The 23,720-nt window shown below is 38.5% G+C and overlaps 1 protein-coding gene across 3 annotated transcripts; it reads right to left on the reverse strand.

Annotated features, from left to right (window-relative positions):
* Positions 1 to 1,853: 1,853 nt before the first annotated feature.
* On the reverse strand, positions 1,854 to 23,401 carry LOC120500436. Of its 3 annotated transcripts, XR_005627093.1 has the most exons (9): positions 23,307 to 23,401; positions 13,301 to 13,422; positions 12,022 to 12,160; positions 11,056 to 11,177; positions 9,239 to 9,349; positions 5,857 to 5,963; positions 5,214 to 5,403; positions 4,388 to 4,478; positions 3,216 to 3,259 (listed from the first exon to the last, which is right to left on the reverse strand). XR_005627093.1 is itself a non-coding variant. In XM_039705348.1 (8 exons), exons 1-8 carry the CDS (start codon positions 23,377 to 23,379, stop codon positions 3,143 to 3,145), a joined length of 837 nt encoding a protein of 278 aa, XP_039561282.1. In that variant the 5' UTR covers positions 23,380 to 23,401; the 3' UTR covers positions 1,854 to 3,142. The 3 variants fall into 3 exon arrangements, 2 of the variants coding, with proteins under 2 accessions (XP_039561282.1, XP_039561281.1); XM_039705348.1 differs by lacking the exon at positions 5,214 to 5,403 and having other exon boundaries at positions 1,854 to 3,259; positions 11,101 to 11,177; XM_039705347.1 differs by lacking the exon at positions 5,214 to 5,403 and having other exon boundaries at positions 1,854 to 3,259.
* Between the last annotated feature and the right edge of the window lie 319 nt (positions 23,402 to 23,720).

Raw genomic sequence — 23,720 nt, forward strand, 5'->3', positions numbered from 1 at the left:
TTCAGGCTTACAAAAGTGAAATGTTGTGATTTACAAGCTGTTCATGACCACAGTGTGCTGCTGCTGTAGCAGGGGTTGGGACCTCTGTCAGGCCATACAGAGCTGTGTTTCACAGGCAGGGGCAGCACACACCAGCTGTGCAGCCCCAGAGCTGTGCAGGGCAGCCAGCAGCTCGGGCTGGCAGCTTGTGGCAGCCACCGTGACATCTCCAGCAGCTGTCACAAGGCTGCCCTGCACGCAGGCCCAAAAATCTGGGTACCAGATACTCCCCTCTCCCTTCCTCCCAATACCAGGGGCCAGCTAACAGCAAGGGCAGTGTAAAAACAGAGCTCTAGGAAACAATTATTTGTGCATTTTCAACACTGTACTGTGGTTAATCTGTGCTTCCTTTTCAATGCTGTCAGGTGAAGGAAAGAGCCAGAAAGTATCTCAGAGAGGTACTGGTATTATCTTTGTCTTTCAGGTTTTTTTAATTAGGTCACTTCACAAAGAAGAGCTCTGCTGTTTAACATTTTTTATATGACAATCTCAAAGCAACTGATATTCAATTAATTCACAACCTTGCTCTGATTTTGGATTTGTTGTTCTCATTTTCACTGTAGACACCAAGGAGGAGAAAAGTTCAATCACTGGCCAAAAACCATGCAATTCAGCAGTAGCAGATCTAAGAACAAGGACTCAACATGCTGAATATACTCTGGCAGCTTCCTCAAGCTGAACAAGCAAAATCTTAGTTGAGGCAATACACACACTCTTGGGAGGATTTCAGCCGATATCTGAGGTCTTCTGAGCCTGCACAGGGAGGACTGATTTGCCCCCTTTCACACAAGGTTTTGCAAACTACATCACAACTTACCCTTGTGTGTGGGAATGTGTTACAGGACTGAAAGGGGCCAGCTGGAAAAGAGACAATTACTACCTTCTTGATGCACTAGTTGTTCCTAGCTCTTCACTAGGTGAGTTAGGCAGCTCATAATACCCTAAAGCATGGCCCTGTGATCTCTGGCCCTATGATGTCAAGTTAGGAAGAGGTTTCTAAAAGGACAGAGGAGATATATCTCTTAACATGAGTTTGATAAAACCAAACTGATTACCACCACCTCTTCTCAGTGAATGTGTCAATGTGAAGGTTTTAACCGAGGACCCATCAAGGGCAGGAGAGGAAAACACACATTTCAGCAGCTTGAACTCACCTCTTGAGTTTCTCCTGATGTCTAAAAAAACCAGGGGGAGCTTCCCTTTTGCACCCTCTGCTGCATATGAGCTCCAGATGCGTGCATGCTATTTTCAGTCAGAGGATACAGATGTCATTAAATATGCTGGTGATCTGCTCCAATCTATTGAAATTTTTTAAATCTGAGATCAACACCCAAAAAAAGTATTTGAAGACTCAGCATGAAGAGGGGAAACAACTGCAATGAAAGTTGTAGTTCCCATATTACCAAAACAAGGTGCAGGGCAGAGATCATACCTAGTACCATGAGCCCCAAGTCCTGACAATTGATTCGGGAAATCTTTCAGGACCTCTGGAAAAAGTAAAAAACATTCCAACATGGTGTTTTCTTCTCACATGGTAGTAGGGTCATGAAGTAGCTTTTTATGACCCATTCAGTTTTCCTTTTATAGCAGCCTATTTATATACTCCAATTCAGTCACAGCTTCCACTGTACTGATTACTACAGTGCTCATTTCCTCATTCTGAACTGCCCATGAATTTCTTTTCTTCATTTTTATTCTCTCCATATTAGATCTGTTAGCCTTGCATTACCCCTCCATGCTGTTGCTTAGCCTCTCTTAGGCTTCTTTTCTAGAGGTACTTGTCTCACTGACAACTAAGTAACCAATAAAATAAATGTTTTAAGAAAAGCTTTCCATCTTTTTACATTTTTAAACACATGAAGTTGAGCAGCGGTTCAGTATCACTCAAGTTAAAACATCCTCTTCCACTCTGAACAGGACATGAAAGTAAGACTTCTTAAAACTCACTATCCTTTCTACACTCCCATTTATTTACTGAGTTGGTGGGTGCCTATAGGCCACTGATCCTTTTTGCTCACAGCACATATTATCAAAGTCACAAACCTGTACATCCTTTGAAGACTGAAATCCAATGTAATGTTTTCCCATTTACACTAGACATAAGTTGTGCAGCAAACTTTTTAACAATGCTTCTGAATTCACAACACGCTTAGTCCAAAACTCCTGAAGTTAACACTTTTGCACTTGGGATTGTTAATGTTTGCTAAAACCCAAAACATTCTTCAGCTGACTAAAAGCTTTACATCCTTAGAACGTAAAAGCTAAATATAAATGTGGTGGGCGTATGTGGATCTCTTCTCTCTGAGGAGGCTCTGTTATGAATTTCCACTGTTTTACGCCACCACCAAGCCTCTGCTAAGCCACGACACCTGTTCAGAATTTTCAGCTTCTTAACCCCTTATTACACTTCCTACCATCCACAGAAGTGCAGGAAAAGAGTTCCATCATCCTGGATTTGCTGTATTAATTCTCCATGGCTCCTCAGTGTCCTTCTGTATTTTATATTAATACCCACCTTAAGGACAACTAACTAAATGGATGAACTTGCCTCCCTCATAACATATGCCAATAGATTATCTGGTTATCAAGCAGAACCTGGAGAGAAAGCCTAAAAATTCCATAGGAGGAACATCAAAGATAATGCTGTTAATAAATATTGTTACTGATAAGAATAAATGCTTTATATCAAAATGAAACAGCACTACAGCTTTTACGTAACATTATGCTAAATGCATTCTTATCATTCACATCAATAAGAATTCACTATTTTTAGGTTTGGTTTATTTAGCAAACATTGGCAGTGCACAGTGCTACTGATGACCAAAAGTTCTTTTAGCATTACTATATAGACACTCTTTTTAACATTTCTGCAAAAAATAAATCACGAGGATATCTCCTAAGTCAAAAGTCAAAATACCCTGTTGAGACAAAGTGCCTCAATAAGAAAACCTGTTTTAAAAGACTCTTTTTCATTAGAAACCACATATATCACTCAAATTAACCACAATATGAATTTTGACCTGATTTATTCACACAAATGCATCCAAGTTCATTTTAGGCCCAAAATATATATCATAAGGATATCAGTAAATTTTTCCAGGTACTAGAGAATCTTGTATAAATGAATCTGTTCGAGTGCTTCTCTGTCAACATCCTTTTCTATATACACATCATAGTTCAGCTGCACCTCTTCAACCCATTGACCGAGCTGTATATCTGTCTGAAACAATGAAAGGAGATCCTTAAATCAACACCATGTTAACAAACAGCAGGACTTTTAAGGTTAAGGAGTTTCAACATTAAGAAGGCAAGACATAATATGAGAGATTAGTTATTTATGGCAATGATAAATTAATTTCTAGAAAAGTCATTTTAACTCTAATAGGAGATAATAAAGGTAACTTTAAAAATTATCTCAATTAATAGTCTAGATATTTTGTTAACGTATTACAACCGCCTTTCTTTATGCATTTATGTGAGCCTCAAGCATCCTAATTCAGAGGGTGACATTCTGACAGATGTGCTGAGGGAGCACCTAACAGTATCACGGAAGAATCACAGGTATTTTCTTCTTTTACACCCAGGGAGTGTCATATCAAGGCTACAAAGGGCTTCTCAGCTGCTCTGTGACTACAGCCGGCTCCAAGAAAAGTTCAAATGACACCACTGCTGCTCTTGGGGCTGAGGACCTACTTCACCCATCAGCATACAGGCAACAAGTGATTCAATTTCTCTAAAACTAACTACTGTTGGAAGAAAGTTTATACATAAGTCTGATCAGTGTTTTGTCTCCTAACTAAAGTTAGACCACATAATTTGACCAGGTATCACACACATGATCTACTGATGACAGACAGCAGAACGGACAGAGGGCAGAGCGTGGCCCATTGGGAGCAGCACAGAGAATTCAGCATCTTTGAAAGATGCACTGTTGTTATGTTTGCTTCCAACTGCAATTTAAATCTAAGTAACTGATTCAAGATGCCTGATGGTAGTCACTTGGCTAGCTGTGGACCACATCTCCACCAAACTACTTTTGGAAGTACAGATTAGTATCTGCACTTCCAAAAGCTCATACTGCCATACAGATGTTAATACAGTGATTCATGCAGCCTACTGATAGAGGCTGGGATTTTCCTTTTCACATGAGGACAGTTGAAGTACAGGGAGATTGTGCTGGTGGTCAACCTCAAAAGAGAATCCTGAGTCTTCCACCTTTTAATCTCTGCACAAAATTATATATCCTTCCTTACAGCAATACTGGCAAGCGGCTGACTTCAACTACAGAAATGCCACTTTAACAGAAAATAACAAAATGTGTCAGCTAAAACGGGCTGAGGGAACTTACCTGGAGCTTTGAAAGTGATTCCTCAAGACTTGGAACTGTCACTAATAAGGATCCTCTTTTCCTTACATTACAAGCAATAAATTCCCAAGCTCTGAAACATATTTAAAGGTAGGTGACCAGGTTTTTTTGGGAAAAACGACATATATTTGACATACAATGAATCTAACACTTGCAGTTTATTGGACAGAGGTAGACTAAGCTTAAACACTTGCAATACATGCTTATCAGTCATTATTAATACCTAAGCAAATGTATTTGCAGGAATAAAACCAAGCTTTGTATTAAAAACACAGGGAATATATGGCCTCACAATGTTAGATTTTGTAACTTTATAATTCTCATACATACATGCATATAATTTGGTATTGTCAAGACTTTCACTATGAACAAGGATTAAACATTGACATTTGGCCCCTTTGCTTTGAAGGAAATCCAGTCCTGAAGTGCAGTCCTTTATTAAGCTTCACAACAAGCTTCTCTTTACATACATACTTCGTGTACAGTCGTGACAAAGTACTTCTCTTAAGACATTAGTAATCAGAGTACTTAAATACAGCCCCCAGCATTCCCCTTTTTTTTTTTTTTTTGTTTTGCAAGTAAGATCATTTCTCACAGCACAGCAATTCAGTCTAAAAAGAATTTTTAATTTCCAGCATTCTTCAAATGTCATTTCATGCTAGTAATACAACACTAAACCACTATTCCCAATTTATGACAGAATCAAATGAATTCTCAGTCCTGTGCCTGGAAATGTATCTCCTGGCATTTTGAAACACCCACTATCCTTCACCCATCCACTCTGTGCCTGGCTGGTTGGTATTATCACCTGGTATCCAGGGCAGCAGGGCAAGCCTCAGCTGAAGCTGGTACAGAATGACAGACTTGGCTGGGACCAAGTGGAGACACAGGTACTCCTTTTTTCTGACTGCCCATTCTAAACTTACGATGATCAAGTTAATTACACTTTAAACGGATGCTGCTGGATTAGCAAAGGCTCATCTGTGAGTGCCTTGTACCTGAAAGAGAACCTTAGCCACATGTTTGTTTGCTACCACATCCTTACAAATATCTATTAGAAATATCATTCATAACCATGCTTTGTAGTCTGTATATATTAAAGCTCTGACATCAAGGAGTCAGTGACTCTTACTTCTGAAGATTAAGCTTTATGCTGATACAGTAATCTCAGATTCTTTAGGAGCAAGATACTATTTTAACATATCAGTGCAAGGATGCAAGCCAAGGTTTGGGTAAACAAAGCAGCAGTGTTTAGTGGGTTTAATAATAAACATCTGTCAGAACACCTTAGCAGTTAAGTATAACAATTAGAAGTAGACAGTATGAAACAATTTCCTTATATAAATTATGTATATGCCTTCAAAAAGCACAACCTTGAGGTTTTCTATTATTCACAAGGTTATGCAGATATTGCCAAAGAAATAGGCAACTTGTTTGGACACAGAGCTTACCTGGCCTGTTCCTGTCTGTCAAGAAAATATTCAAAGACATTATTCATTACAACAACATCAGCCTTCTGCAGAAGTGAGGGCTGAGTACAGATGTCTGCATGAACCACCTGAAGGAGAGAAATTTCCCAAGGCATAAATTAAGAGACAAATACAGCCTTTGAGAAGTCATGAAGCCTGTTAGCCTAATACAGCAGCTGCTACCACCCTTTTGAACCAGTCACAAAAACAGGTATTTTACTGGCTTCACAGTAGATAAAACTGACACACACAATCATAATAACCTTTCAAAAATATTTTTTTAAATCAGATTTAACTCTTCTAATTAAGATACCTCATCCGTTATGCTAAGTAAAATAAAGTACATCTGAATTTTGGTTTAGAGCTGTGCGCCATAAAAGAGAAGATATGTATGTGATGGCTGTTACATTTACCTTCCCTATATTTTACCAGTGATTTCAGGAAAGAAGTTAAGCTAGTTGAAGCTATTTTGAGGATAACAAAAGGCAACTCACAGGGTCAGTGGGTTACTGAAGGATTATAGCTAGAAAAGACACTACAGACCCAGATGTGACAGCTGAATTCTCACAATGCATGTTGGGACTGGGAATGTTGGAAAAGCAGGATGCTCAGTAGCACTGGAGGATCCTACTAAACAACTGCCTCTCCAGTCAGCACAAGAGGAGCTGTTTTGATTTCATCTACCTTCACCTACCAACAAGGATATTAGCACAACATGTCATTTTTCAAAACAACTGAGACAGGAGAATATGGATGCTCATTAACACTCTGATGTGTTTGATTTCCTCCTAAGACAGAGAAATCTTATCTGTCTGACTCAATGATCCATGTAGGTCCTTTTCAACTCAGGATATTCTATTATTATGCATCCCAAATCTGATGAGAAATGTAAACTGGAATATCTTTTGAAGGGATAAGCAGTAGTCAGCATGGATTCACTGAAGTCCTGCTTAACCAATCTGATTGACTTCTGTGATGAACCAACTACCTGCATGGATGAGGGGAGATCAGTGGATTTTGTCTGCTTTGACTTCAAGAAGGCTCTCAACTTTGTTTCTCACAACATCCTCAGAGGCAAACTCAGGGTGTGAGGGCTGGATGAGTGGACAGCGAGGACTGAGAAATGACTGAACGGCAGATCCCAGAGGGTCACAAACAGTGGGCACAGGGTCTAGCTGGAGGCCTGTCACTACCAGTGTCCCCCAAGGCTCAGTACTGGGTCCAGTATTGTTTAATTTATCCACAAATGACTTGGATGAGGAAATGCCTCCTGGGGCAATGCTTCACTGATGACACAAAGCTGGGAGGTGTAGCTGACACTATGGAGGGATGGGCAGAGAGGAAGCTTCTGAAACTCAGCAAATGCAAATGCAGGGAAGAATAACCCCATGCAGAGGACAGGATACTAATGGTAGTCCTAATACTTTAAACCACAATTCAGAAAGATGCTTAAACTACTGGAAAACTTTGAATGTATGTTGATGTTTCCTTGACTTGAATGATACATAAGACTTGACCTAAAATTACTCTGCGTTTACAGAGTCAGTGACCATACTGACCAAAGTGACCTAAGCCCTTCATTCTCCCCAAACATATCCTCATTCCTCTTGGGGAATTTGGGACCACATAAGCATGTCTGGCTGCACAATGAGCCAGACCCAGATACTGCTATAGTCAAAACCCCAATATTGCTGGGTTTGGTTTCAGCTGAACCAGTTCTCTGATCTGCTTGGCTGTGTGCTGGCACAACAGAGGAGGCAGCAACTGATTTTAAAACTGCCCTGTTATTGAGTGGAATACACCAAGCCTTTCATGACTACAGTCAATTTCTGAATTGAGGTCTCAAGTTTCCTAAGATCTGTTCAACTGTTTACTTTCCTCCCAGTAGCTAAATGTTTCCTCAAATGGCAAAAGATGCTGAGCAACCTTCTATGTACTTTAACAGACCAAGTGTTGACCAAAGAAACACAAGGTTCACGCAAAGATTTAGCCACTAAAGGTACCATTTCACTTTGCTATCCTTTAGGAACATATTCTAATAAAAATTCAGAATATCTTGAAAAAAACCAATCTCTATTTAAGAGTCTATAAAACGTTTTTCAAACTTGTGTCATGAATTATGACCAGCATCTGGATTCTCACAATTTTTCAACCTGATATGTACCTCTAGAGAGAACTCATTTGGGGGTGAAGTAAAAATATAAGATTGAAATGTTCAAAGCAGTGTGATAACAGAGTCACATGACTAAATTAGCATTTAATGAGACTCAAATAGCTAAGTCCTCTGGCACTGCTTTGAAAACCTATTATCTTATCTTTATGCTCCAAAATGAATACTTCAGCAGAATTACAAGGTGTGAAGAAAATACATAAAAGCTTATAATAAAAAATATACAGGGCTGAAAAGCATGCTTATGGATCTCCAGCTCCACTGAATTCACTTGACAGAGCTCCTAACTGTACTTTCAGTTTCATCACAGTAAAGTGTTATGAACACAAAACACACGCAAAACCCAAAGGTTATGGATAAACTGTCAGCAACTGTGACTGAATTGAGCAACCCAATGCTACTGCTTACCCTGTGTTAAATATTAAATATGTTTATTATTTCTTTCTAGGTTAAAATTGGGTTACCTTAATACCAAAGAAATTACTGTACTCAGCAGTTTGTGTGACTCCATTCAAGAGCACATGCATACACACAGGATTAAAGCCAGTATTCTACTTAGCATATTCTATTTACCAACTTTTGCTGGTAACAAAATAATGGGTCTGGTCCAGAAAGGAATTTATTTTTCCTCTTTAAAATATTAGTAGCTATTCCTGTAATGAAACTAGGGAAATGATTCCCATAATGATAGTACTTTGTGAGAAACCCTTTTTTTTGTGGAAGGCACCTATACACTGACATTCTATGAAAGGAAATACAAATAATTTTAAGTCCTTTAAGTATCCTTAGATGAAAATTTGCAAATCCTACAAACATTTTTCTGCTAACAAAAGTGAATCACAGACATTTACTTTTGTGTTTGTGACAGAAATTCTTTATACACTCAGTTTCACAGAAGTGAGTGGCAATGATGTCATTGATTTCCCTGGGAGAATCAGCTAAGATTTATCTGTTTTGTGTGAGCCAATGGGTATGTCCAGTCAGGAAAAAGGCTAAATTATTAATATTTTGATAATTTCCCTCTTCCTCTTTACTATAAGTTCTTTTTTTTTCCTAATGCAAAGCCTTTGTTTAGGATCAAAACAAGTAAAGGCAGATACTTCTCAGAATGCTGATTTACCAGCCACTCACTTAAACCAGATACCTTGTACACAGTGGTTAAAAATATAAAAACTAAAACATATATTTAATTACCTTTATTCTGTCAATGAACTCATACTTTGTAATCATCATTTCTTGCAACTGGCAAAAGTCTGCATTCATTTCTACTCCATACAGCTGGGAAGCTGAGCTATAAAGATAACCCTACATTAGGAAAAGGAAATTTAGTAACTGTGATGCCTTTAAAACAAGTTCAAAATTTTAATTTAAAAAGAAGAGAATTAAACACAAGTTAAGATTAAAGAAACATTTTAAAATAGTGAGTTGAGAAATGTCTTTCAGTGGATGTGAAATATTTTTCAGATCTAAGCTCCTGATTTGGCAATTCCTACTTAAGCCTCACAAATGTTAGTAAGAGATTCAAAATGACACATCAAAATAACAAGAAAAGGAAAGCTCCAAGTTCACTTGAACTGCAAAACAGATGGAAAATAGTCTAAGAAAGAAAAAAGATATACAAATCAAAGTATGAAAATAGTGTGAAGGGAAAAGACTCTACATGTCATTTTTGCTCCTTGGGAGAACTGAAGAAGAAAATATCAAGAAAAAAGAACAAAAACATGAGACATAACAGAGTCAAAATGAGTGAAAATGGAGGACAATATACCAATAATATAGTGGGATATTTTGATAACAAGTCTTTGTCAGCTTCTCTAAGTTACTGTATTACTGACATTTTTAGATGCTTCATACAGATATATATGCAAAAAAAAAGCTAAATTATGACTTGATATTAAGCCCAAAAAACAGTTCAGTTTTGGACTAAGATTTTGGGAAGTTGTTGGAAATGTTAGAGAAAAGAAGTACAAATACTTGAGCGAACAGTGCCCTAACAAAGATTCTGCTTCAGGTGCCACTGTCTCCATTGAGCACAATAATTACATTTTGCCAGCGATGGCAAAGACAAACAATGCTGAAGATACAGAATATCTGAGATCCACATGTATTATAAATTCATTATTAAGGTTTTCTGAAACCATTCAACTCAGAGAGTAGAAAAGCAACCTGTGAAGTCACCCCTCCTCCAAGGCAAGACCATATTACAAAGCAGAACTCTTTTTTGAAAGAGTGCTTTGAAAGCATCTTCTCCTATAATAATACAAACAATCAAATACTTTAAAAAATTCAGCCTAGACAAAGTGTTACCATTTAAGGACCCAATGCTGCAAATATTTACAAATGGGAGTAACTTTCCTCATTTGAGTGATCCCAAAATTAGACTATTCAAATGAGTAAAATCACATGCTCAAGTGTTTGCAAGATTGAGCCCTAAACACACATTGACTTTTTTAAGAAAGTAGTAATGTGTGTTTTGCATTGCTGTTGGCCATATGTTGTACCAGCCATGCCAAAAGCAATCAAAATTGCACTCAAGTTTCTCGATGAAGTATTTTATGTGCATTTTAAAATGCAGAGCAGGACAATATGTTTTTGGAGACAAATTCATATCAAAGTCTTCCTTTGTATATTTTAACAGTTTATCAGCTTCATAAAGGAATTTAACATAACTAATCTATATATAGGCATGGTCAAGACGTAAGAGGACAAACTCACTTATGAAAGAGACAGCAGGAACGAGCAAAAGAGCAGCATGTGTGACAGCAATATGCTAGTCTGTTGGACAACAGACTTTTCCTCTCCATAAGCAAGATCATTTGTATTCCCTCTTGTGAGGAACAGAGGAAAAACTGAAACTGCTAATAAACAGCACCTTACACTACCCAGAGAGTCAGATCAGAGGTGCCTCTCAGAATGACCCATCCAATATCGAGTAATGAGAGTAGGCAGTCAGAAAAGAGGGAAAATGTTTGTCACAGTAATAAAATATGAATTCCTGTGCTGGAAGTTACCGCAAATAGCACTGCACCAAGCCTGGAGCCAACGTCAACCACTACCTTTCCTGTCAGGTCAGGCAGTACATGGTGATAAAGAAACTTCAGTTCCATGAGGGAAAAGGAATGCGAAATAAACTCTGGGAAATAAGAACAGAACAAAGGTGTTGGGTGGGCAGTACTAACTACTGTGTAATTAACCATTGAAATAGTAACCTGAAGAATTATCTTCACTGAAAACTTGTGTGGTTTCTTGCCTGCACTAGTGCACTAGGGCAGGGTTTGCAAATCAGAGGTAATCAGCCAAGCAGCCTGTCCCAAGTCTGAGGATTCCTTGCCTTACATGGAGAATTTTGAAATCCTTCATGAAACTGAATTACCTTTTTCTGCACAGTAACGTATGTTAAATAACACAAAACAAAGTAACTTGGAACTGTTTAACTGAAAAAGGAAACATAATAAACACAATTTGTGCAAAACTTTTTATGGGCAGACATATTAATAGCTTTAATTTCAACTCCAAAGTTTTAATGAATGGAACATTCTCCATATAATCCATTCCTTCAATGGCTGTGCTCTACTGGCAACAGCACTGATCTGTACCACACCATACACAAGCTTTAAGACAGATGGTGCTTTCTACTGTTTTTTGGCATGTGAGAGGAGACCCAGGCTACTGCATGGACTCTACAGTATTGTCTTCCTCTTGCATCTTCCTCTCCAGTGGTACACAGCCTGCCTCTTACCTGCCCAGTTTTTGTGGGCAACAATTGTCACTCATATTGTCACTCACTGCAAATTAATTCAACTTACATGTGTAGGAGGCTCCTTCCATTGGTTATGGGAAATAATTCTGGCCTGTATACTGCAGCAGACTGGACAAAGTTCCCCATCAGCTGGATGTTGTCATGTCCAGCTGAGTCACTGCACAAACCAGTTTAGTTAAACTCAATTTGTTTCTCATGCTCCTGAAAGAACACTTACCTAAAGATGCAGTTTTGTATGAGCCACACTCTGTGCAGTAGCTCCTACTCATTTTCCCCTCCTCACACAATGAATCAACAACATCATCATCATAAAGGAATGCATCAACATGAATCATGGGCAGTGGATGCTGTTGTATCTGACAAGAGGAACAAAACCTTAGAAAGGCATAACCAAGTCTCTTAACTTCACTTACACTGTGAAATCACATGATAATTATCCCACCATCCTACCTCTCCCAAAATCCCCAAGATCCATGTTTTTCACTATGCAACAATTATAAAAAAAAAAAACACCAACCAAACAACAAACAAAGAAACAAAAAACAAAACCAAAAAACCATAAACCTACAGAAATCTTGTATGTAAACTGGGTCATCAAATTCTATTGAGATAACCAGTAAGTGGTAGTCGACAAACAAAAGCAAGCTGGTTTTGATATCTGAGTAGGGAGCCCTATGTGAATTTTGTCTCTTTAGTGCTCGCTTGGCTATAGAGAATATACAGGGTAAAGGAAGCTTTTTCTCCTCTTTTAATGAGGAGAATGTAACTTAAATTTAGCAGAAATGTCAATTCTGCTTCTCAGCCTCAACTGACTATTTTCATCATTGTGCCTTATGCCTCTATCTAGAAGCACCCCTAATTAACATGGGTGTCACTTTCAATCAAAAGTATACCAGTTGGGATGCTTGCCTTCTCATCATTTCAAGGGGCATAATCTTCATCCTCCTACTCAGCTTTCCTCCCTTTTCCAGGCTTGCTGCATATGGCCAATCCACTTCTCCCACTTAAGAGCCACACACCACTTTTCTGGGAAATGCATTAGCATTCCTTGTATACTGACAGGTCAAATAGGAAAGGTGCACTCTCCTCCCACAGGACTCACAGCCCACCTGTTTCTGAGCCACGGGAATCTGAAAAGAGCTGGGTATCATCTCTGGGCTGCCCACATTATGGCAACAGCAAAACACTGGCCCTGTGCTCCTGTTGTCTTTAAGGGGGCTGTTAGAGTCTATTATGGAGCTAGCATTGAAGAATCACTGTGACAGGTGTCATACCACACACCATGAAAGCTATCCCAAATAACATATGATCAAAGTATTAAAAACTATGAAGCAACTTTCCTGGAGTCATGCAAACACAGAGCAACAGACCTGAGAACCAAACTGAGATTTCCTATACTTCAACCCGTGTTCATTCTCTACTATGAACTACTGCTAAAAATGCTATCAGAATAAATGATGTGGTTCAGCAAAAGCATTCCATAACAATTAACTTACTTTCTGAACAGCCTGATGCTCCGAAGTAAACATTGCCTCGATGGGTAAACGATTCCGCAAATCTTCAGCGATATTTCTGAGCACAACATCATTGTTACTCACCACAAGCTCATCAAAGTCATCTATAAATCAAGACAAACAAAAACCCCTGAACAATCATATGCAGATCATGTGGACTAAGTGATGACCAGTACAATACAGTTGCAAGACATAAACAACACCAGATGGATAAGATTTATTATTCACATGCATTTTTCAGCCTTTGTTAGCTTTTCCAGCCAATGACAGATTTGGATTGTAATAACTTTGCCACGTAAAAGAAATGCACTGCTTCTCTGAAATCTCAAATTATTTTCATATTTATAAATTTATAACTCACATATGATGGTCTGGGCTGCCACCAAAGTGATATTGTTTCAGTTTAAGATATAAAAAACATCAAAGATGTTTTTGAACTGTTGGAGAAATTACAAAACTGAATAGTTGCCTGAATGCAGGCTTTTTTTTTTAAATACAAGTTTCTTTTTATATGTATGGTCTTTCTAATAAACATAAAAAATCGGGGATAATGCACAGTTCAACAGTTCAACTCACAATACATTTTACATTACCTAAACTATCAAAATATTTCAAATGAGAAGGAAAATAGAAATGGATGCAAACCAATACATTTTCACAAAGCCACAGTGTAAATTTTGCTATTTTTCCAGGATCTTCCTGTATTACTTTAGGACATTTTTTTAAATACATCTAGAAAAAATATCCAGAAGGAAACCATGTGAAGACACTAATCTTTTCTTCTTCCAAGGCTCAATCACTAGAGTCATTACTTCTTCAAACTGCTCTTTTAAAAATGACTGTTAAATGCTGGAGACTGTACAACCACCCTTAGCCATCTATTCCAGTGCTTGACTAGCCTTAATATTAGAAAGGAAAACCCTTCTTAATTACTTATTTAGATGTCCTCTGCCACTACTTAGTATTTTCTGCCCCACTCACAATGGAAACAGAAAACTTTGTTCCTTTCTATGACACAGTAACTATTTACTCCCCTGAAGATTCACCACGTGTCACATCAGTCTCCTTTCCAAGAAAAACCAAGATTTGTCTATCCAGATGCTTCCTGGTTGTTTTTTTTCCCCCAGTGTGTGAGGATTCTCAACACTTCCCTTTGGATCCTTTCTGACCTGCAGTATTGAGAACCAGACACTCCAGCTAAAGGTTTACTTACTCCTTAACAGAGTTTTCACATCTTGCAGCCAACATCCTGTTTATATCCCCCAATTTCATGTTAAGAGTATGATGTTCCTAACTGGCATTCAGCACAAGATCTGCTGTATGCCTGTACTCTGCTCTTTTCTTGTTTTCCTCAAAAGAAGAACTAGATGAAATTCCTTTTTGTCTGGACATCTCACTGCTTTGAGGATTGTTGAACTGGTTCTAAACAAAGGCACATCTCAGGTCAAAGCTACAAATCTGTAAAAGACAACCACCACCACCAAAAAGCAGCCACTAATCTAATCCTGAAAAAATATACCAAACCCATCTATTGAGTCTCATCTAAAAACAGACAGGTATGTCCCCTTTTCTCCACCCCTTCTGGTTTGCTTGTTTTATGTAGACTGCCAACATGTTGGGCAGTGACTGCGCTTTTTTACATGTATGTGCATCACTCACAAAAAGGAAATTTGACAGCTTTTACAGGTGTTTTTTGTTCGTTTGTTTGTTTGTTTTTTAAAAGCAACCTTTGTTAGCATTGCTGTTCCAGGTGGGAATATTAGTACAGAAAAGCTTGATGGCAACCAGGTTCAAAATAAATCTACAGAACACACTACAAGTTTCTCTATGCTAATATATTTAATCTTTCCTGTGGATGATAGGAAATGCTAGAAAGAGTGAAAAATTTTAAGGCTAGTATAGGAATCAGAAACCGGCAAACCTTTAAACTATTAAATGCTTCTGAAATGGTTTTTGCTTAAGCGCTGTAGTGAGAACAGTATGATTAAAGAAAGCATCATTCATTAGTGCAAAAGGCTCTCTTCAGACTGCAAATGTAAATGGTTCTTTCAACACATGTGAAAATGGACCCAAACATACAATCCTGAATACCCTGTAGTAAGCAGCAGAAACTTTAAATTATCTGTATTCCCCTAAGATATATTTGGTTTAAAATGTATTAAATGTACAGTAGTAATGCTCCAAAGCCCTGATGGGCCATTACCATTACCAATGGACAATTCACTGCTCCAAAGTGCTTACAGTTAGGTTCTCCAGACCTTCACCTCCTAAAAAGATGCACACTTTGCAGCGAGGATCACAGATAGAGGCAGCAGCTGCAACAGCAGCAACACAACAGGTGCAATGCAGCAGCTCCAGCTTGTCAGCATTTTAATTTGAAACCTCTAATGAGCACCCATCCTGCTAAACTCACAGCCCATCCAACAATTTGCAGACTTGTTATGAACATCCCAAAAGCACAGTGATTTTTCCAACCAGCTCAGGGAAGATTTCTATGGACATGACACAGCACAAAAGTAAACCCAGATATTATAGGAAGGGAAGGTGGACAAATCTAACTGTAGCTTAAAGGAGACCATCAGCACCACAACATGCCCTCAGAGTGCCAAGGTGCCAGTTTGCTGAGGTGGATACCGTCTGAAGGAGCAAGGGGAAAAGCTGTGCTACAGACAGAACAAGAGAGTAGAAAGCTGATATTAGCAGCTGAACAGATCAGTGCCTGTGGGCAATAAGCCTCTACATCTGGCACTTGCTTTAAAACAATACTATTACTATGCAAGAGAGCTCATCCAGCTGTTATAGTGCCTGTTAAGAGTATCATATTCATATACAGCATTTAATGAAATGCAGGAAGTGTTCCTAGACCACCAGGCCAGCCACATCACACCGCAAATACAGAACTTCAGCTCTGTTCCTCCCAGATCCAGTGTGTCAATTGGATCTGCTCCCTCACAGCATGGGTGACCTTTCCTGGCCAACATTAGTGACAGACAGCTCTCCAGACTATTCAGTGTTCCAGCTCCACAGAAGAGAAACACACACCTTCAGTGGGACACAGGCAGCACACCCATCTTCCTCTAACCCAGAATATCCCTTCCCTGCCCTGAGTTCAATGTGTACAGTACCTGCCACAACGCTGGCCCACAGGGCCCTCTGATCTCTCCTTGTGAAACAAAGCATGACACACATGAGTTCTTGTATGCTCTGTACAAAACAAGTCCTAAGGACAACACATATGCAGCTCAAAGAAAAAATGTTGAAACACTGACCCTGAAAAATAAATGACAAACGGAAATGCTCCTTTCTAACTATCAGTTAATATTTTAAAGCACAGGAACAAAAAAGGTGAAGGAGGTCTGAACAGACTTCATCCGAGGTGACAAAATGGCAGCTGGAGCAGAAGCTGTGTGTGCAACGCTCCACACCTGTGTGTAGTTTGTGACTGAACTCTGACACGGAGACTTGCCTCCTTCCTGTCGAAGCAAGAAACAGCAACAGCTACCACAATAACTCATTTACTTTTGCAGTATGTAAATATTTGTAGATTGCCACCAAGTAGGAAACACCAGTGCCAAATATGAAAACATGCATCTCTGCTGGTACAGTTTTATCAACTCCACCCTCGCGTTTAACAAATTGTTCACTCTTGAGAATCTCAGTATCGCCTTAAAAGGGATCTTCAAAGAAGAAACAAAAATAGAAAAATATTTTATATATTATTTTAGTACCTGTTACATACATTAAATGTATACAACATGAAATGGAGAGTCTGCAAGCCAACCTGTGCTCACTGAACAGACAACTAACCAGGAAACAAACGTACAGTTCATGAAACACTGCAAGATGAATCACAATCATTTGTTTATGGAGGAAGTCTGAGTGCATAGTGTTTGTATTTTACTTCAAAAACCGGTTCCACTGGATTTACTCAACATGCATTTATAAAATTTAATTAACACATTGCAAAAAGCCTCATTATCACCCTGGTACTAGTCAGCCTTTCTACAGAAGCTAAGAAAACATCACAAAGCCTCACACCAGATAGAGAGCACCGCTACACCAACATCTGAACGCCCCTGCAAAATACAGGATTGAAGACAAGCAACGTGTGATTTCCAAATGACACTAGAAGATTACATGTCACTGAAGGAGAGGAAAGAAGAGGATTTAGCAAAGGCAACCATAGCAGCAAGCACCTTATGGTCTTCTAGATATATACTCCGACTCACAGAAGAGAAAAGCAAATATTAACAGCTGTGTTACTTAATACAAGGTTAATTTAGTAATTCATGTTTTAATAATACTGGAGAACCAAGCCAACAAAGGAACACCACATCCCTAAAACTTTAGTATTGCCCTTTTTGGCTAAATAATTAGAGAAACAATATGTGACCTCAGTACCAAGTAGCTCAGGAACTCTAAATATTGTTTCTGTCCCAAAGCATACATAGTTATTGGTAGAAAGTAATTGGAATCTTTTTCCAACAGAAATATAACCAGAGTTCATTTTATTAGTTTAAGTCTTTTACACTGGTTAATTGAAAGAAGCTTTGAAGTTAAATTTTAAACAAGGTAAGTCTCATACTGTTTCACAATCCCTAGTTTCCCCCACCATTATTACGTTTCAATGACTAACAACTTAGAAGTATTTGGTATTCTTCTTGAGACCTCTCTCACACCAGTATCATTTGTCACAACAAAGGAAATTAATATCAATTCCCACAGCTGATGATTCATCCAATTATAGGAAACATCCCATTTTAGTTTATCAAACAGAACAGTGGAAAAGATTTTTGGTATGGTATCATTTTAACAAATAAATGTTAACGTGAAAATGCAATGCTATTTTTATCTCTTCTGAAAGGATATTTCAGTTGAATAAATCACTTCTACAAATTTGGATATGAAGCTTTGTACTAAATTACTTTTTCACATACACACAAACACAAAAGCATATACTATACTTGTCACATTACAGAAACCCACATTTTCATCCTTTTTAAAGGTACTTACTCCACTTTAGTTTCACCTGCAGACTGAGAGGAAACATTTAAAGAATCTAGTTTTTTCCTATCCTACTTCCTCTTCTTGTCTTGTGAAAATTATCATCATCTGATAACTTTACCTATTGGAGAACATGCTAATTCCTAGATAATAAAATACCTGATAGAAAATGCTGGACACATTTGGTCTGCTCCTAGAGTATGATGAGAAGTTTCTTCTCTGTATGTAGAACACTGTACTAAAGCAGCACATCCTCCATAATCAGTTAGGCTGATTTTATCAGATACTCCTCCCTCACTGCCTGCTAAAAGCCTGAATTTACACCACTGACTGCCCTCAACTTTCAAGGCACAAGACTAAATTGTACACCAACCTCTTAAAAAGCTGGTTTGCCCCCAGTACAAGTGAATCAATAAAAAAAAAATCATTTGTACTTAATTAGATGTTGTTTATTCTTAAATTAGAAAATTTGCAATGATTATTATTCAATTACTATTTTGAGTGATACTCTTTATATTGAATATTTTGAGTATGTAGGAACAATCAGCAATTCAGACCAGTATATTACTTTGAAATCTTAGCCTCATATTTAAGTTTCTCAGGAAATGCACAGATTGGAAAAGGTTTGTAGAAGTGTTTTATTACACTGTTATATGAACTGAAAAAAATTTAGAAGTTAGTATCACAACAGTAAGATTTAGCTCTGACGGAAAAATATTTCAATCTTAGACCCCATAATTAGAACACAAGAAGCAAAAGGGGTCTTATCACCTTATCTGTGCTTCACTGACACTGACTGAGAGACAGGCTTTGTCATCTGCATTGAAGTGCTAAGCACAGCAAAAGCATTCGGTAGTCGCCAGTAGGTAGAATGGTCTGGTGACTTCAATCTCAAACTCAAGATTCAGATTCCTTTTGTTACTTCCCCTGATTCCTGTGTTGCTGCTCATGTAAACAGAAAGCTTGGTCAATTCACTGGTTATCTCCTCCAGCATCCATTCTTACCAACTGCAGCCTTTTCTGCTACTGAAAACTTCAGCAATCTGGGCAGTGGAGGTTCACGTGGCCCCAGCTATACATCAAATGCTGGGACCCAGCTGAGGGGGATTGTCAGGGGGGTTTCCCAAGTGGTTTGAATTAGTTCTTGGGCTTCACCCAGCTTTTCTTAGCTGGAACTTCTGGAACATGGTTATTGCAAAAGGATATTAAAGCATTAATCATCTGATTATAAAAAAGTTAAGACACCAAAGGTTCCTGTTCTTTTTTCCAACTCTTATTATTTAATTTTCTTTAAGATCTAAGACAAACTCAAAAGAAAAGCTGGAATGCAAGTCACCGTGAAATGACGTACATCTCACTGCAGTGTGTGGGAAGAGCTGGCTGATTGTGAAACAGCCAAGCAGTGTTGCTAAGCAGCTGCTTTAAAACAGTAACGTCTTCTTCCATCACACATAAAGATTCGGAATTTCTCAAATTCTCAATACAGAAAACCCCACATTCATAAGAAAAGAAAAAAAAAAAACAACAGAAAAGAAAAAACAAATAGAATCTTTCATTCACTTACATTCCCGTAATTACCAAGTAAGGTTAGTCAAAAATCATTGGAGTGACAACATGTTCAATGTTCTTTCAGTTCAAAATATGTAAGACTTCACTTTAGGTAAGATAACTCGCTTTACTATAAATCAATTTGTATCTTCCATGGAAGTTTGTCAATAACATTTCATGCCTTTAGTGTGTGAGTCAGAAAACACCAACTAAGTCACAGTAATAAATAAGGCTGTCTTTGCAACAACACTAATCCTAAAGGTCAACCACTTTATTCAGGACTTTAAGGATGCATGTACACTTTAATTCAGAGAGAGGTGTGAAGAAGGAAAAAGCCTGACTCCAGCTAACACTGGAATCATGCCCAGTTCTCCTCAGCTGGAGGTAAAAGTATAAGCTCAACATCTTGACAGAAACCGGAATGGGATACAGGAGGAGAAGGCAGAGAACTCACAGCCCACAGAAAACGTTTGTCTGTGGGGATACCATTTTTGTTTCCATTTATCCTATCCTGGTTTTCATTCAGAATAGTATCTCCCCATCTCCACCACTTTTTTTTTTTCCCTTTTGTTCATCAGAGTTTTCCTTCCTACATCTGTATCACCAAAGACTAGGCTTTTATTTCTGTGTGGCACAAAGTTTTCATTCAGAATATTATCTCTCCATCCCCACCACGTTTTTTTTCCTTTTGTTCATCAGAGGTTTCCTTCCTACATCTGTATCACCAAAGACTAGGCTTTTATTTCTGTGTGGCACAAAGATCTGGTAACTTTTTACGTCTCCCATAAAACAGTCTTCCTTATGCACAGAGAGAACACCACATTCCCTACTCAGGGTACAGCACCAGCAACCTCTACCAGCTGCTCATTATTCTCAGCCCAAGCACTATTCATTATCACAGGACTATCTAGATATTAAAATGGGCAGTATAATTATTCAAATGCAACAATTCCGAGGGGGAAAAAAAAAGCCACACTAAAAAGTTACTGCCAGTATGCAGCCACAGAAGCAGCTCAGAGAAACAATACTAAGAGAAGCATCATCAAGAGTGCTATGCTGGGTACATCACAGAAAATATTTGCATCTCTGAGGAAAATGCAAAAAAACTAAAGGAATGTGACCTACAGGACAAATTTCTCTGCTCACTTACTGTCCAATGCTGCAAGAAAATAAACCCAGTAAGGTACAGATACTGATCTGGTACTCTAGTCCTGTACTCATCAGGGTGAAAGAAATAAAGCAGGACATAGCCATTTGGAAAAAGGAGATTAGAAGAACAGGAATAGGTTAATGACCCAAAGAGGCGGTGAAACATATCTTGATTGTTTAACAATTAGAAGTTTTTACACACTGGCGTAAAGCTTTCTCATTTCCACTCTTTTATCATATATCTACATGTAAACATATATGTGCGTTAGAGAAGGAAACTCCAGCCCCTTGAGAGAGCACAAAAACTGGGTAAACACTGATATTTTTCCACTGTCAACTTTTACAAGCATTAGCATGAGGCCAAATTCTACAGGCTCTAAATGTCTCCACAAATGTGGCAATCAGGGAAATAAAATCAGCCTAAGTCACACATTCTAAATGACACACCTTGGAACAAACATGGTTGCCTATACTGCATCAGCACTTCACAAAATATGATCACAAAATGTAAGCAAATGCCAAGGATGCAGATGACTAAAGTACAACTTGATTTCTCAGAATATTAATTAATAGCATCTAGCCAGGATATTAACAATGAGCATTTTTTTGAAAGAGAAAATTAGCATAAAATATTATCAGAGCACAAACCTGTAAGCAAAGAAACCTAAACCAAAAAAGATTCTGAAGATGGCCTGACAAATAGACTACAGAAATGAAATTATATCCATTACTTCAGCTGCTTGATCCTGATTGCCCTGTCCACTGTGTTCCCTGATCTGCAGCATATGAGCTGAAAAGCCATTGAAAGGCAACTGTAAAGCTAATCATGTTTAAGATGATGCACATAAGTAAAGTAGCAGCAATCACTATTGATGCAAACAGTATAAAAATAGAAGGACACAGATTGCTCAGATGTACCACACACACAAAGTAGTTCAAGATTTGGAACCTAATCTACTCTTTAGGTTGTATGTTAATTATGAAGAACAAATATGAGGCAAGAATATATGTAGCCTTTCACTGAAAGACCTAGGCAAAATGCTAGATCATTAAAATTCAGAAAAAAATATTTGAGAGATCATAATGAAAGCTAGTGACCATAGCATCTTATTTTTCACAGAAACCATCTATAGTGAGTTTTGGAAGCTGTAACATAAAAAACATATTAAAATTTATTCACTGACATAGGATTTTGGAGTCTACATAAACTATGTTAAAACACTGGCTAAAAATTCCTATGGCAGAAGTAAAACATGATCATAGTTGAAACAGAGAAAATAGTAAGTATTAGTTTCCTACTGAAACAGTTCAGCATTTTCAAGTTTCACTAGTAAGCTCCCATGTGCTTTACTATATTTGTGAAGGGGTCAGGAAGCTGAGAAAGCTAGATATGCACACCACACAAACTAATGCAGTGCATAGGAGCTGAATGATTTATGTTAAGTGAATAATCAATATGAATGATTGCATGTGAAATTCACTGAGATTTTTATATATTAGAGCATATGGGAGAGAAGAAAACCACTTCTAAAAAGACTATTTACAGTAACCCAAGCACTGTTTAGGAAGTGTCCAGACAAGACCTCAAAAATGGAAGGATGCAGCACTGCTTAGAGCAGATTGCTCTAGCATTATGCCCATACACACATGCAGATATAAGCATGTATAAAGATACACTTAAGTACGCGTACATACACACACAGAGAAAATAAGAATGTTTAATTGCAATTAACACTAACTACTTCCATCAAAATTCAGCCTCCAAGTCCTAGGGAGGCCTGTCTGTGCTCTAGTCATGAAGGCTGACTCCCAGATGCTCAGGAACATCTGGCAATGTCTCTCCTAGGAAAGAGCCCGTTTGGGTGGGAGGGCTGCATGCCTGTCACAGCCAGTAAAGGCTGTTCCCAGCTGGTTCTCTTCCCATAAATCCAACAGAGGGCCTGCTCCACCTGGGAAAGATCTGTCCTGCCTCTCCATCTGAGTGACGGTGGAAGCCACAAACCACAGGGTAACAGTGAGGGAGTTTGCAGCTCCAAGTACCTAGACAGCTGGACAACTTCTTGGTGTCAGAGCTGGCCTTTGTGCCATGGTCCCTGCTTAGGAGGTTGTTGCCACCCTAAAGTGGACACGCTGGAACAAAGACCTAAACAAGAAGCACAACCCGAGCAAAGCAGGGCATTACTTGGGGAAGTACTGTATCATATGATGAATTTCTGCTAACACACGATCATCAGGATAGGTTTACCATCCTAGGAGACAATCATTAATAAACAGGACACACACGTACTGGATGCTTGAGACTGGGTCACAAAATTGGAGGGGGTCTTCCAGATTCCTATCTGCAATGGAAAAATGCACATGCCCCCTGAGACTAAGCAGCCTTTAAACTTTATTCAGCATACCACTATGTGACTACAGCTTTAACACACTGCCTGTGTTGAATTTTCCGTGTCATCCTTTGGGTTCAGTTGCAAATTTACAGCTTCTGCACTGACCCACATTTCCTTTCTTCATCTGCCACAAAATGCTTGACTGCAGCACGCTGATGAAATTACAGCCAGGCATAAACAAGAGAGTAAACAGAAAGCTATGTTAACTTAAGGTGACACCAAGTGCGGAAAGCAGCGTTTGTAAATGAGCTCAAACCGCTATTTCCAAACTTCTGAGGGGCTGCTGTCAGCACGTGCGAAGCGGCACAGGA

This window comes from Passer montanus, unplaced genomic scaffold (assembly GCF_014805655.1).
Source record: "Passer montanus isolate IOZ18808 unplaced genomic scaffold, ASM1480565v1 scaffold18, whole genome shotgun sequence".
NCBI classification, from domain to species: Eukaryota; Metazoa; Chordata; class Aves; order Passeriformes; family Passeridae; genus Passer; species Passer montanus.